Source organism: Anguilla anguilla, chromosome 2, assembly GCF_013347855.1.
Source record: "Anguilla anguilla isolate fAngAng1 chromosome 2, fAngAng1.pri, whole genome shotgun sequence".
NCBI lineage: Eukaryota > Metazoa > Chordata > Actinopteri > Anguilliformes > Anguillidae > Anguilla > Anguilla anguilla.
In genome coordinates, this window is record NC_049202.1 from 64,893,517 (window position 1) to 64,909,781 (window position 16,265).

Sequence of the window (16,265 nt, forward strand, 5' to 3'; positions counted from 1 at the left end):
TCTCTCTCTCTCTCTCTCTCTCTCTCTCTCTCTCTCGTCTGCATTGATGTCCAGCAGGTGTGTCTGATTTTATCACTTTAACAGACTGTCACCAGTCCACAGTGTCCTCCTCGTGAAAAACCACTAAAATCCCACAGTCACTGCGTGTAGGCATGCCCTCATTCCTCCGTTACTCCGTTGTTGATGACTTTCTTCTTGCGAACTGTCACAAGGTCATAGAAGGGGTCTTTGGTGATACTCGCCCTGTGGGAACAGTAACAATTTGTTGACAATATTAAATATACTACGCCCTTATTCAATATCCATGAGGACTGTTAAAATGGCATACTGCACGTGGCACATTTTGGCGTTTGCCTCCCTCAGAGATCACGTGAGGACAATGCAATGCTCCGTTTTTTTGCTGGCAACCTTAAATGTATACAGCACACAAGCTCTTAATACAACAAGCACATACATATTCTTTCGTTATTAATATCCCGTTCGGATAGCTCACTCTAGGGGAAAGTCTCGACCGGGGTTTCTCTTAATGTCTCATTGAGGGAAATGGCGAAACACAGCAAAGACGTGAAATAATCGAACTGCAGTTTTAAGTGTTCCCCCATGCTATGGACCCTGCTGGCTCTGACCTGATGGACTGGATCCAGCTGTCCCGATCTTCGGCTGTGGCCGCAGAGATCATGTAGGACTGGTGCTTCCCCTCCACCACCCGGCCGTCTGTCTCCGTCTTACAGGCCTTGATCTTCTGCCCCTTACTGTTGGGATTATAGAGCTCCAAGCAGTACTGCGCACACACGCACACACACACACACACACACAGACACACACAGTTAAAGGAATCTCTGATGGACACTGCATTCTCACACTAACACACAAAAACACACGCATGTGCATACACACACATACACCCGCACTGTACCAAAAGCCATTCTATTCTAATCAGGTTCACAGTAGGTAAGTACCAAGAGATCTTCTATAAATGAACCTAAAGAATATAATTTTAGGAGCAATACAGTACACTCAATTAGACTGTGGTGGTGAAACACTGCTGCGTGGCAGTGACAGTTATAGTGACGATCTGTAGAGACAGTTATAGTGACGATCTGTAGAGACCCACAGTGATGACACAGTGCTGTTATAGAGATTATAGTATTGGTAATATAAAAGCACATAAGACAGTTGTAAACGGCTGTAGTGCTGATTATCTTTCCCCCCCATTGTCACAGCAGCACCGCAGAGGGGACAAGTACCGGCTTTCGCGCATACACCACCTCCCTCACGCACAGGTTCTCAAGGGGAATGATGCCTCTGGGTTCTTTGTCCTGGTGGAGGAGGGGAAAAACATTGTCTGAACAGTGAACAGACTGATCCTTAAGCAGGATCAGTCTGTTCACTGCTCTGTCATGAGGCCACTTGTCTCGCGTTCCTGCCTCCAGCCAATCATCTCTCTCCTCACTCATGCATCGACTGCTTATGCCTTGCTATCAGTGCTTCTTCAGTGTATGAGCCCTGCTCCAGCCCTGATGTAATCATCGCACTCCTTATCCATGCATTTGACTGTTTATGCCTTGCTGTCAGGGTTTCATTAGTGCATGGCCCCTGTCCGTGCCCTGATCTAATCATCGCTCTCCTCAACCCTCCATCGACTGTTTATGTCTTCCGGTAATAATGTGTCCTAATAATATATGGGATATATTATCTGGATTGGACGACATAAACTTCCGGTCATAATAATGTTTGTGTCCTAATAATATATGCAACCTCTCCCTGACTCAAACTGTTGATTCCATTCCTCACCACTGCATCGACTATTTATGCCTTGCTATTGATGTTCAGTTAATGTATGGCTCCTGTCCCTGCTTTCGGCTAGTCACCCCTCTCAAGTTCCTTATTCAGTCTTTGCATACAAAATCAGTGGAGAGCCTAAACCTGACTCTACTTGTGGCGGGTCAACAGAATTCCGTTTCCCCTACACTAGACTGTCTCGACTAGACTGTCTCCCTTTCTGAAGGGAGCGAATGAATGAATGAATGAATTTAATTATTGTGTCATGCATCACACCAATGCCCAGCCCACATGGGCTTATATGACACCAACATTTTGCATATGACAGATCCAGAGTAAACCTATTAAACCTATTAAAATGCTACAAACACATATAGGGACTCACACCGACAAAGTCCAAGTAACACGCGCCATAAATTAAGGGGTTTCCTCACAATACAGAAATAGAGGACCTTAATTAAGAGTGTGGGTATTCAAAATGCAGTCGTAGAGGCGGTTACTTACTGTGGTAAACTCAAAGTAATACAGGCAGTTATCTGTCAGGATAAACCACCTCCTCTTCCATGTCTTCACTCGGCCCCCTTTAAAAACCAAGAAGAGACATTACAGATGTTTCTGTCTGTCTGCTGTTTCACTCTTACTTTAAATTTGTCTTCATTTCTTCACAGTTATCTTCAGCTCAATATTTTATTTACTTTTATAAGTATCTATATATTGAATATATATATATATGTGAATATATACAATTTTTATATTGTTACATGTATTTTCAAGAAGAGTTCCTGAAGGTCCCCCAGTATATATGTCAGGGAGAGAGAAGCAATACAGTATGTGTTCACCTTACTTTCCATGAGCATATTAAATCTAAATAAATGGAAAGTTATTTATGGGTAGGTTTACAGGTCTGTCGTTAGCATTGTGCTTTCTTGTGCCAATCTGAACCTGTTGTGTGAGAAACTCTGAATCTCGTGCCACGCAGAACTGGGGGGTCGTGCCTCACCCAGCTTGAGAAGCCAGCCCTCTCGGTCAGGGTTGAAGAAGGTGTGTGTGAGATCATTCCCATCATCCTCTGGGATTTTGAACGGTTCACTCCGGATGCTGTCGTAGAGTTTCTGAGGGAAGATGAGGAATATCAGAAATGTATTCATGCTTGAGGGATTTTTGTCTTGTTTGTGTCCTTTTGTTTGTGGTTGTTTCTACGCTGGAAGACCAACAATTCAAACTATTGCAAAATAACAACTGTGTTGCTTGAAGCCCTGGTTCTGGAAAGTCTTGCCTCTGATCTTACAATATCATGGTGACCTTACTACAGCTGATGTAGGACCATGAATGTCTGATCAAGTTAATTATTTGGTCTAAGGTTTCCTTTTCAGAATACAGTATTGAACTACCTCACCTGGACAGAATTCTGACTTAAATTGTCTTTGAATTAATTTGATAAGCACAGCAAACAACACATTCCCAACAAAAATGCCATGTGGAACAAGAAGGGTTTGGTTGCGACAGGCCGGCTTTTAAACCATGGGACGACTGACATAAGCTAAAGGGGCCCATTCGCTCACTCCACGACTGAGAGAAAATAACTAACGGCCTTTACAGCAGGTGAAGGGTGTCAGATGTTCCACCTTTGTGGCCTGCGGTTATGTCTGTATTCTCAGGCTCCACTTGTACCCCGACACCCCCCCAATGTTCCCCTCACCGTCAGCAGCTCGCTGGGGAGGTCGCCCCCGTTGTTGATGCCTCTGTTCATGCTGATGAACCTCTCCAGCGTGGTCTTGTCCTTCACGTTGGGGTTGTGGAGGCTGGTGTTTAGCATGATGATGGCGAATGACAGGATGTAGCAGGTGTCTGTCCAAACCGACAGGACAGACCATTATGAGGTTTCCATAGCTGCAGTGACGCACTAATCAACAGCGCAACAAGTGTGTCTGTCACCCCACACCCAACATTATAAGCCATGTTACCCAAACAGCCAAATTCTCAGTGTTAAATCAACTCCGACACAGTACAGATGAGACCAACATTGACGGTATGCATTGTATTGCAGTTGATTTTTACACTGAACATTTTGCCGTGAATTATTGCTGGTGTGATGGGAACCACACCGATGAACAACATTTGTTGCGTCCCCCTACTTTGAAAATATCAGGAAATGTAATGCAGTTCCATGCATATGATGTTCTAGGTTGTCCTCCCGCTGTAGGTTAACTTTCATTGCTGTCTCAGTTGGCCAGCTCTCACAGCAGCTAAGAAGACCCACCTGTGGACTGAAACACGTTGACGTTGCAATCGCAGTAGCGGGTGGCAAAAGCCTCCATCATGCGATCGATCTTCTGTGCTTCTCCCGGCAGGCGGAAACTCCACAGGAACTGCCTGATATGAGGCGGACAGACAGACAGGCGGATAAATTGACAAACATGCAGACAGACAGACAGACAGACAGAGACAGGCAGGCAGACAGGCAGGCAGGCAGGCATGCAGACAGACAGACAGGGAGTCAGGGAAGGATACACACATAAACTCTTTGATGGACAGGCACATTAAATGGAAATCTATCACAACTGTGTATGTATAAATTAATGGCAATAAAAGCCATACAGATAACAATGATAAAATTGTCAGAGAGAATAATAATCACGTGTAGTGATATATACAGGAACACATCTTTCATTATGGCGACATGCGGTGTGAATTGACCTCACCTCAAAGCCTGCACAAGGTTAAGGTCTGAAAACTCGTGCAGCTCCACAAAGGCTTTCAGTATCTGGAGATGCATGTCTTCTCTGTGCACAGTGAAAAACATAATAAGGAAAAACATCAGAGTGAACCAAGCAACGGCGAATCCCTTGATAAAATACACAAGCAACAACCTAGTCAATACATTATAACAATAGCATCAACATCACCTTCACTGTTACCACCACCATCATTGTCATTATTGTTGTCACTGTCAATAAAACCAACTGAATTCAGCAGTTAATTCCATTGCTGAACCAGACTTTTATGACGGGATTCTTTTCTAGACTCATCACTGTTTCATTCCACTGTCAAGTCAGACACAGCTGTTGCCAGATGCTGTTGTTATAAGCGAAACTTTTTGAGGGGCGTTCAGCTGGAGATGAGATTTTAGATAGCTTCAAATCGAGCTCTCGATGGGAAAGTCAGTTTACGATTCATCACACAGCATGTAAAAAGAGCCGTTGATGGCTAACATGATATGCGACCCAATTAAATTCAATTTCACAAGTCAGATGTATCAAGGGGGTTCCCGACCATGGCAGCAGAAGTTAAAAAATACATCAGAATAAAAAATAATAATAATAATAATCATCATCATCAGAAGCTAAGTCGTCATGCTAATACCTCTCTCCTAAGAAGTCTCCTATAGCTGTCTTGTTCAGGCCTTCTTCTTTATACAGGAACTCTGCCACCGCAGGCGGTTTCCACTCTACCAGCTTATTGTCCACCAGGTACTGAATGCCCTACAGAGAAGCACAGAGCACCGGTCAATGGACCGAGGAAGAGACAGCCAGTATAAGGAACACTGATAGACGATAGAGCCGTTTTACCTTACCAGCATTAGGCACACACTCTCATCCAGAGCAACTTAAACATCTTTTGTGTCTTTACGTTGTGTCCATTTATACAGCTGGATAAATACTGAAGAAATTCAGGTTAATTACATGTACCTTTCTTGAGGGTACAACTGCAGTGTCCCAGCTGGTAATCACACCAGTTTAGGTTACAAGCCCAGTTCCCTAACCGCTACACTACACTGTCACCCTATTCATCACCCTTAGTACACATCATTATTATTATTATTATTATTATTATTATCCATGCATCCATTATCTATACCCGCTTATCCTGTTCAGGGTTGCAAGGGGGGGTGCTTGAGCCTGTCCCAGCGTGTACTGGGCGAGAGGCAGTAATACACCCTGGACAGGTCGCCCATCTATCGCAGGGTACGCACACCATTAATTCACCATTCACTCACACACTCAGACCTATGGGAAATTTAATTAATCTAACCTGCATGTCTTTGGACTGTGGGAGGAAAGCGGAGTACCTGGTCGAAACTCACGCGGACATGGGAAAAACGTACAAACTCCACACAAAAAGGCTCAGGCCAGGATTCCCAACCAGGACCTTCTCGCTGTGAGGTGACAGTGCTACCCACTGCACCACAGAGCCACCCATTAGTATTATTAATATTATTATTATTATTATTAGTAATAAAATTCTCCTTGATCTTGCCGACATGAGAACTATCGGATGCAGTTAGGGATAAATCCTAATTCTAACATGATGAACTTAGCGCAAAAGGTCGCAGATCACTTCTGTATGACATGATACTTCGCTCTCTTATGAACCCGAGCAGAGCACACTGACCTAACTACTGTCACGACTGATAGTGGCCCAGAGCTGGGTGTTCAACTGCAGTGAGCTGTCTTGGCCCCAAACAGGGTCGGTGTTGCCCCCGCAGAAGGAGTTCACGTGGGCGGGCGTTCTTCTTCACTGACACAGGATGTGGTTTGAGATCTGCCTCCGCTGCGGTTAAAAGACCTACATCTGGCAGGTATCAGGCATCCTGCATCTGGCGCCTCTGTTTGTTAGCTTGTTTACCGATCACACAGGTAGCCCTGTGCTGCCATTGTTCCTCTTTCCACGTCAGGTGTGGAGGTTCATACACTCAGGGCTCGTTTGCTCTCTCAGTTTGTTACCAACGTATGCTTAAGGCCATCGTCTAGCAAACACGAATGTGTGATAGTGTAGTGCGATGGAATGGCTTGGGAACTGCGCTTGGAACTTGCAGGTTCCTTTCCCAGGGGGGGCTGCTTTACCCCTGGACAATGTACATAGCCTGAATGTCTTCCGCAGATCTCCAGCTGTAAACGGTAAATGGACTGTACAAAAAAACTGGAACGTGAGCTGTGTAAGATGCATGTGATGTTTATATATGCCACAGTGGGTAACAGCATCTGATAAATGCCTAAATGTATTGTAAAAGTGCGCTCTATTAGGTACGCACATCGTGCAGTCTAGGACCCTTATGATGTCCCTGAGCATGAATCATTCGAAGCTCACCTTTTTGGGATCCATGTTGAATTTCTTCTTTCCGCTTAAGAACTTCTTGTCCCTCGCAATGTTTTTGCTGAAAGCAGAGTGGACCGGTGTTCATGAAATGGGCACAGAGCACGATCTGAATAGCAACTGTGCAAGTCAATGGGATGGAGCCCATGAACATTCCCCTGATGCACAGTGTGAAGGAATGCAACTACTGTATATCCCACATTTAAAAATTGATTATGTACAAATGAGATGTGGGATAGTGTAATGAAAGAGGAGTGTGCCTTCAGAAAACCTTTAAACACATTTCTCAGTCCCGATTCTTTAGCCAAAAGGTCAAGAGACAAAGGTCAAGGGCAGCAGTGCATTTCTCTGAAATCCTACGTATTGGGTGTCATGATGGAACGGGAAGAGGATGACTCATCCGAGAACCTCCTTCTGCCACACAGTAATCATTACGAAAGCCCACTCACTTCTCCTCGGTCAGCTCAAAGTCCTGAATTTCAGACATTACTTTCTCAATATCCATCTTCAGCTTCTGCAAAAGCACGAGAGAGAGAGAGAAAAGGAAGAAAAAACAATCAAAACGGAAGCCATCTTCTTTCACTGATGTAAATGATGACATTAGGATGACTCACAATTATTATTTGTAGCCAATGGCAGAGTTTTTACAGTGAATCAGAAGAGGACACGCTTTATTCCCCAGAATAAATTGGATCAGCCGAAGCACGCCATTAAAAGCGCTTGATCCTAGCCCAAGGGCAGAGGAGCGATGGAACGTGTCGTTTACGAAATGAGCGTGACTGCAGTTGGCTTTCACTCATCTCTTTGAAGACGGTTTGTCATCTGTGCTGAACACAAACTGAGTGGGGGGGGAGGGGGGGGGGGGGGGGGGGGGGGGCGGGGGGAGCTCTGGAAGGAAAGCACACGTGCTGCTGAGGATCGGATAGTGCAGGTGAGGAACGAGCAGGCTGGCCACTGCTGGACCTGTTGTTTTTAAGCCTGTTTAGAGCATCTCTGTTACCTCAATGTCATCTAAAAGATCGCTCTTATGCATCTTCAGGTTCTCAATCTCCAGCCGCTCAGCTGGTGTGAAATCGGAGGAAACTGGGGAAGACAAAGACAGAAATGTTCATGGTGATTTCACCGTCATCATCATCATCATCACCGTCATCATCATCATCAATTGAACTACAAGTATCACCACAATAACAGAGTAATGATGTCATAATATTGTTTTTTAAGTATGGATAAAACAGATGTCTGAATTCACATGCATGCTGTCCTTAATGAACACTACACCATTATTTTACATATTTCGCAGACCCGTCAGTGCCCAGTCCCAAAGTGTGATTTAGCCCAAGGTCATGGCTCATAGTAGCAATGTAAGAACATACACACTGCATTGTTCTGCAGAAAATATTGTGAGTTCTCTGACTCTGCCCCTGCTCTATCCCTGCTCTGACTCAGTGAATATGGCCAGCTCTCCAACACACAGCATCCTCATTTATGGAACGCATGAAAGCCAGAGGAGAACATTAGCAATGTTACGAGAACTTCGAAAAAAAATAAAAATAAAATCCCCACAGGAAACCCAGAGCACTGAGGGTTTCTCCCTCATCTTCACTCGATTCAAACAGCAATGGACGTACAATACATAATGTGTCAAATGCCTCCAACAGGCTGCACCAGTCTCCAAAGCTCATCAATTTATGTCACTTTATCCACGCATGCTTCTCAGACTCCGTTAGACCTAGGCTTATCCCAGGGCCAGGATTGAGTCTGTAGCAAGTATGGATCTCATTGAATTTACTTAGAATGATTTACTTGTGTATTAACTATTTTAATTTAGTTTCCTCAGTCTCAGCTAAGTTAAGCTGCCATAGTCTTGGATCCAACACTGCTGCTAGTATACCGCATATACTGTGTCTATATAAATTAACTATACAAATTAACACACTCGTTTTGAGAAAAAATAAGTAGCTTTAAAAAAAAAAAGTAACAAATGTTTTTGGAATTGTTCAATGGCAACAGCCACATAAAGAGTATCTCTCTGTCTGTCTGTATATCTGTCTCTGTCTCTCTTGCTCTCTCTCTCCCTCTGCAGATTTCATAAACTGCATATTTGTGTAATACAAAACTACCCCAATCTGAATCTAACTGATCTGCTACAACTAATCTCTCAATTAGTTCATTCAAATAATGAACAATAATCATAATTATAATTACTGTTTATTTTGCAAACCCTCTGTTAATTATTCATCATCATCCGAGCCCATTATGCATGTCCCAAAAGCAAAACATATGCTTCAGGCAACAGGCAATATTTGTAAACAAAATTATTCAGGCACGTTAGGCAGAAAAAGTTTCATTTCTTTCCTAAAATAAGATGCCAATTCCCATTAAGCACTTTAAATAAATTTGAAGCTCATGCACGCGCTTCTGTACAAATTCCTCTATGGAGTAGTTCTACTTTCTGGGGTTTTCGAAACCACAGGTTTGTGGTTTCAATAAGAAGGAAAAAAATGCACTTCACATGACACCAGTGTATCTGGTACTGCAACATGACAGTATGCATCCAGAGGTTGCACATGGGTCTATCAGCTGGAACTGTTCGTACGGCACGTGCAACCCAAGGCTGCTGCACTCAAGAAACAAAAGGACCAACATGATGTAAAAACAGATATTTATGTTCATAACTGCTAATGAATGCTGTCAAATTAATGTATTTATATGTACAGCCTGAAACATTATATTGTTATGCAGCCTGCTTAGGGCTGACTTGAAGTGTAGTTTCTTGCTTTAAACCACAAACCCACAAATATCTGATATACCTGCTTCTGTATTTTAAAACATCCTTCATCAGACACTGTCTGGTCCAATTAAAAGCATACACCAAAACCGAAATAATATCAAAACTCAACAGAAAATGAACAACTCCTTGCAGATGCAGCACTGAAGTGAAGAACAAGCTTTAAAATGATAGGACATAAAAAAGGAGCTCTCCTCTTCTGTTCCCCATCTTCCCCATCTCCCCATCTTCCCCAGTTTATATCCCTGTAAGTAAGTCAGGGCAGATTACATTATAGCACTGATCAAAATCTGCTCACACTAATCATGTGTTATAATATCTGCAGAATTCTATTAGAAATGACACTGATCTGCTATTCACTGTCTGCGGATATTACAGCACAATTGCAAATACCATATCAACGTATGTTAATGTCCCATGTGTGAAATGTATCAAACACAACTAATATGGCTCTTCTTTATTACAACATGTCTATTGCAACTTTTCTTTTTTTACATTGATGCTATTTTTTTTACCACGTTACAGTCCATTTTTGTGTCTAAACTGATGTTCACCTGACATAATTGTATACACTATTTAACAAGTTGCTCTTAATGACTGTATCAAAAAAAAAAAAAGAAAAAGTTTCCAACTGTGAATAATTTCCACACAGCACAAGCTATGCGGTGAACGCGCACTGTGCTCTTGTCCAGAGCCACAGAACTAATCTTGAAACAGACAGGGCTGAATATAGAACGGGAAGTCCCACGGTCAGGTCTTTTTAGCCGACTGCTGCTTCTGCATTCGTGCATGCATAACAGCACACGCTACATTACATTACATTACATTACAGGCATTTAGCAGACGCCCTTATCCAGAGCGACTTACACAACGTTTACATAGCATTTTTACATTGTATCCATTTATACAGCTGGATATATACTGAAGCAATTTCGGTTAAGTACCTTGCTCAAGGGTACAACGGCAGTGTCCTACCCGGGGAATCGAACCTGCGACCTTTCGGTTACAAGCCCAGTTCCTTACCCACTGTGCTACACTCCGTCCATTACGACCTTCCCCGCATTTAAACAATAAGCCCCGAGCAATCCAGAGCCCAGACAAAGGTCTCTGTGGTTTACAGGGCCGTTCTTTGTTTAGCAGGACCTCTCTTTTTCGGGACCACTGAACAGAGTGCGCTCGTTCCCGCCATTCACGCTCCATAGGCCCACACACGGTGTACGCAGCCACGTCTTCTGAATTGCCCGGTTTCATCGTCAAGCTTTTCCAGAATGTATGAGAGGATGTTCCAATGATATTCCCTAGCCTCTGAGATTACACTCTAGGTTGTGCTAAGGCTGTTAGTTTCACTTATTCATTCTGCCAGCAGCAATGTTTGCCTCCATTCAATACCTGCAAAAGGTCGGTTGGCACTAGGGGATGAAAGGCCGGTCATATTGACAGGGTTACTGTGGGAAAATTGCAACGGCAGGCAAAACATAGGTAGAGATTAGTGATGGGGATGCTGTGCAGCAGCAGGGTCTTTGTCGGAGGAAAGTTTGGATTAACATCTTGGCTCCTTCTGGTACCCTTTATAAATGGCTAGGAGTATGGTTTGACTAATGTTCTAGAGTGATCACTCAGTAACCCACTCACTATAATGCACATAAGGCAAGTTACACAATCTGGTTTAAAGGTGACCTATAAAATAATTTCACACACACAAACACACAAAACTGTTCAATGTTCAAGAATGTTCAAGCATGATAAACAGGATTGTATTCTGTGCTTTGAAAACAGTCTTTAAAGTCAATGAACACACAAATTAAGGCAGCCATGTATTTTTAAAAACTTAATTATTATTTGAATGATACCACAACTTCATCCCCCACTATGGTATAACTACAGACGTATCCTAAGTCTGTGAAAAGGGCAATTGCCCCAATACTCAATTGCCCCACACGTGACTGGCAACTGCACATGCTTTGTATGCTTTGCACAGATGGTGTAAAAGCATTGTGCTGTGTGTAGCAGTGAGACTGGGTTTCTCATTGCAGAGTGCTCTGTAAGCAAGGCAACTCAAAGCCAGGATCCATACCTTAGCCTTTGCTTAATATGCTGGGGTATACTATGAAATTCATTGCTAAAAATGAAGTAGAGGTAAAACCCGGTGCGAATAAAGGGGAGTCTTTGTTCCACTCAAATAGTTTCAGTACTTCAGGTCATTTCCTGGAGGCTGAACTGTGCTCTTTGCTCTTTGCCAATGCAGTGTGGAAACAGGTGGAGCGTTTTTTACTGGTGGGCAATGGACTGTGCAGCATTCAGCACGCATAGCTTCACTCTGCCTCATATCTCCCATTGAAGGTAATAAAGTTCTGGACGCAAGTCAGATGCCCTGGGAATGGCTTTGGCTGTCAGTTATGACACGGCAGCCAAACCACTTACCTCATCTGTACAGGCCGCTGCATACAGTTAAAAAATGGGAAGAACAGGCCCCATGTCCTCCTAAGACCTGTCAACTTGCGCTCTTAATTTTTCAATCATTCATTTACCTGATCTCAAATTTTACCTGACATGAATGCGTAAAAAAGCTGAAAACTGTTCTTCTGTCCTCATACAAGATGTTTTGTTATGGTCCAGCCCAAGTGTAAGTGTAGTCATGTAATATTCCAATGGGGCTGGGTTGATTGGTGGCAAATGATTCCTGAATGGAATTACCCTCCCCTGGCACAGACCGTATGGCCTTTCACTGTGGCACTATGATGCAGGTTTCCACCGTGTAGAGACATTAATGCTCACATGAAATCACCTCACGTGCAGTCCACCTACAGAAAGCAATACTGGACTAGCATGGGACAAAAAACTTGGGCCAGATTGTAGTATTAAAGATACTTGTTCCAACTTCCTAGCCTTCTCCCTTTGCCTGGACCTAGTCTGGGCTTTCACCTCCCAAAATACTGCCTCTCCTGGTCTCCTTTCAATGGTTTACAATTTCTGTTCATTTCAATGCCCTCTTTTACCCTACAGGGCAGTCAAGTGCCATCATCCAGAATGTACGTCCCTACAAAACCCACCATCTTCCACCTGTCTGAACCTTCCTTCCATTATCACAGAGGCAAAACTGGCCTTTCCTCTCTGCTGCTCTTCTGGTCGGAGAGACAGTTGCCTGTTGCCCTCAGAACTGCCACACTCACATTCCCTACCCCTAGGTCCTTAGAGTTTGGACATGGGCCACGCATGGCACTCAGAATATGACCACTTCAGCGCTATATGATAGAAGTGAAGGTCTGTCAGGTCACTGCATGTTCACCTTTCTGAACATGGCAATATGACGGAAGTTAACTGTGCACTTACGTGTAATCCCCAGGCACAATGTGAACACTATGGTAAATGAGCAAGGTAATGGTAAATATTAGACTCTGCGTATGTTTGTATATGCGCAGTAAAAATATGTATAATAATTGGTTTAGCGATAATTGTTAAACACTAGTGTGCTGTTAGTTCAGTTTGTGCCTGAACTGACTAAACTTTACCTGAATAAAGTAACCTATAATAACCGTCAATAAATAGGCAATTAAAAAGTGACTGTTCGATAAAAGTTCATTTTATGAAAATACAGTTATTGTTGCAATGTATTTTGATATTTAAAATGCATGAGACAGTTTCTTACTTCAGAAAGAAACTCGATGACAGAACAGGGGAAATGTCTAACAAATAGACCGAGCGGGTAGATATTATGAAAATGGCAAGACTTACCCGGGTGGCAGTAATCTGTCATTGATGCGCAAAGTCGGAATTACGCGTTTATTTCAAGCCCCCTAGCTATGTCGCTAAATTTACAGCGCTATTTGACAGAGCAGAGCAACGGCACAGAGCTGTCGAACTACTTCGAGTTAACCAGCTGTGTATACTTTGCGCTTCTCCTCGCGGCTACACCCCCTAACCGCATATCGTCGGAGTTGATACAGCTGAAGTGGACATCCGTTTCTGTAAATGCTGCATGGGCACACACTAAAGACATTCTTGATTTTTGCAGTTGGTAGAGTGTGTTTTCAAAAAGAGAAGCTTGAGTCCTTTTATTCATTGTTTCAGCAAATTTCCTACGCAGTAGTAGTAGTAGTAATAATAATAATAATAATAATAATAATAATAACATTCGTTACTGTATTGCTGTTGCGTTTTCTGCCGGTCGGTCGAAATATTATAGTCGAAGTGTGTCTTCGTATGAATTTGATTTCACTTTATTGTATAAATCTAAACTTACTATTCAACTTGATTGGTATTTGTTGCATTCTTGTTACGTTATTCTGTTGGGGGCATAAATGCTTGTTCACAAGTATTATGGTCTACCGCACTCCAGTGGCGATAATATGATACTACAGTTCTGCCTTTCTAAAGGTTCTAAGTTGTAGGCTGCAGTAGTGGATCCGGACTTTCAATCAGCTACTTCATACATACTGTATATTTGCTTTATTGTAGCTGTTTCACTTCGTTGTACTTTTAATTTATTGTTTTATTTTATTATTAATTATTGATATTATGATGGTCGCGTAGATGTTTAGATGCCTGTGTCTGTGTGTGTGGATGTGTCTGTGTGTGTGCGTGAGAGAGAGAGAGAGAGAGAGAGAGATAGAGAGAGATGGAATTCCCTTTTGGTCAAGCTGGGTGTCAGCCAAGGTGATTTTCCAGGTGGCCTTGTGCCTGAAAGATGGAAGACGTCAGGCAGAACGCAGCGCTGTTGAGTTCTGGACTGCACCTGGTCTGCAAGATGTCCTGATCCATGCGTGATCCAAATAGCGCCCATTCGACTGGCAGTGTTCTCACACAATCTTTATAATATCGTGACAATGCTATTGCTATTGTATGTACACCGTGAAAAGCTGCGAATATGTTGTTCAATTGTACCTGCTATGAATGGGGCATGTACGTACCAAACACTGCAACTCTAGAAGCTGTTGTGCCAATGCACACTGTTGCCAGCAGCTCAGAGCTGGCTGCTGGCATAAGTGCTCTATGGGGTCGTTTATAGCCACAACCACAGACGGGTTGCACAATTCACGCTATAAATGTTACACATATATTTTTTACAAGACATTTAATCATGCAGTACTCCACCGGGTTCCCCAGTCTGCATTCGCCAACAACCCGCCACACCCCCGCCCCCCCCCAACACCCCCGCCTCTCCCTCCCCCTAACCTTGCCTGACAATCAGTTGCCCCTGGTTACTTCTTGCTTCAGCCCACCATTAAGCCCACTCAATTGCATTATCCATTTAAAAGAATTAATTAAATTACAGCAGCAAGGGTTTTCAGTAAAACGCTAGCCCTCCCCCTACCCCTCCCCCTGCCTCCCTAGAATATGGGCGTATATGTTTCAAGTAAACTATGGGCTGTGGTCTGTTTGGCTGAAGCAGGTTGGGTTGTTTATGTTTGTGGCTAGGCCTCAGACGTTAGCCAATGGCTTTTATCTCACTGTTGGTGTCATGCAATGTCAGTATTCTGCTCTTGCTCTCAGGCCCTGACTTCCTATAAATCACATGACCCTGTTTGTCACCAAGTTGATGCTGGTTAAAATCATCAGAGACCTTCAGGGAACTTGGATCCACTTCCACTTAAAGTGATTTTAGCAGCAACTGGATTGATTGTTCTTCTTTCAGTGACCAAAAATTATTAGGCAGTATAAATTTAACTCACTAATCAAATACCCTACTCAGGCTAATCACAGGTTAAGTCTATATTTGACAGAATACTTATTATTCACCCTGACAGGATTATTATGTCTGGAACAGACCTGGGTCAAATACATATTTGTTTTGGATGCAAATACTTTTCTATGCTTTACTGATCTTGCCTGGTGTATTGGAACCAATGAAATACTTTCAAAAAGTGCAAACCCCGCCTCCGGGTCATATTGGCAGGCTAAATTGAATAGATCAGACATTTTCAAAACATTAGTAAACACTACTCAACATCATTAGTTCACTTAAATAATTTCTTTTTTTCCACGCAGTTTTTCCAACAGTTAGGCAGCCTCGCTACACTACTCCCCACCTTCCACAGGGCGTGTCCTCTCGCTCGCTTGTGTCTCACAGGCTGCCACACCTGTGGGGACACACCCAGTGGGCAGGGGTGAGTTCAGCAGAGGAGACGAATGGGAGAGATGGACTGGGGGAGAGGTGTAGGGATGGGATTCCAGGACGAGGTAATTAGACAGTGGGCTAATATGCTGAACTGTTTGCTGAACTCAACTCAGTGTTCCTTTGCTGAAACGGAACACTTCCGTGAGCGCGCGTGCGTGTGTGTGTGTGTGTGTGTATGCGTGTGTGTGCCTGTGCGTGTGTTTGTGTGTGTGTGTGTGTGTGTATGAAAGAGTGATGCAAGTGTGTGCACATCCGCATGTGTGTCTTTCATTGTATTCTCCTTCTGAAAACCTCTTTGCTCATCAGTTATACAACCAGTGCCTTCCCTGGAGAATACATCCCTGGTGTGTAAGCATTGCCTGTCCATCAGAGTCTCGCCCTACTGCAAATATACCACTCTAATGATTGTTTAAGCAAGAATCTCTAAGGAGAGTACTTGTCTTCTGATCATGTAAGTACAGTATGGGTCTCTAACAAGAGTGCTTG

General features: G+C 43.3%; 1 protein-coding gene across 1 annotated transcript; it reads right to left on the reverse strand.

Annotated features, from left to right (window-relative positions):
* Positions 1-13,578, reverse strand: cyth4b (cytohesin 4b). Its single transcript, XM_035406204.1, has 13 exons — positions 13,397-13,578; positions 7,877-7,959; positions 7,326-7,390; positions 6,871-6,937; positions 5,146-5,264; positions 4,485-4,565; positions 4,043-4,155; positions 3,482-3,630; positions 2,783-2,894; positions 2,287-2,363; positions 1,248-1,319; positions 627-781; positions 1-243 (listed from the first exon to the last, which is right to left on the reverse strand). The coding sequence occupies exons 1-13, from the start codon at positions 13,416-13,418 to the stop codon at positions 159-161; spliced, it is 1,200 nt and encodes a 399-aa protein (XP_035262095.1). The 5' UTR covers positions 13,419-13,578; the 3' UTR covers positions 1-158.
* Positions 13,579-16,265: the final 2,687 nt, after the last annotated feature.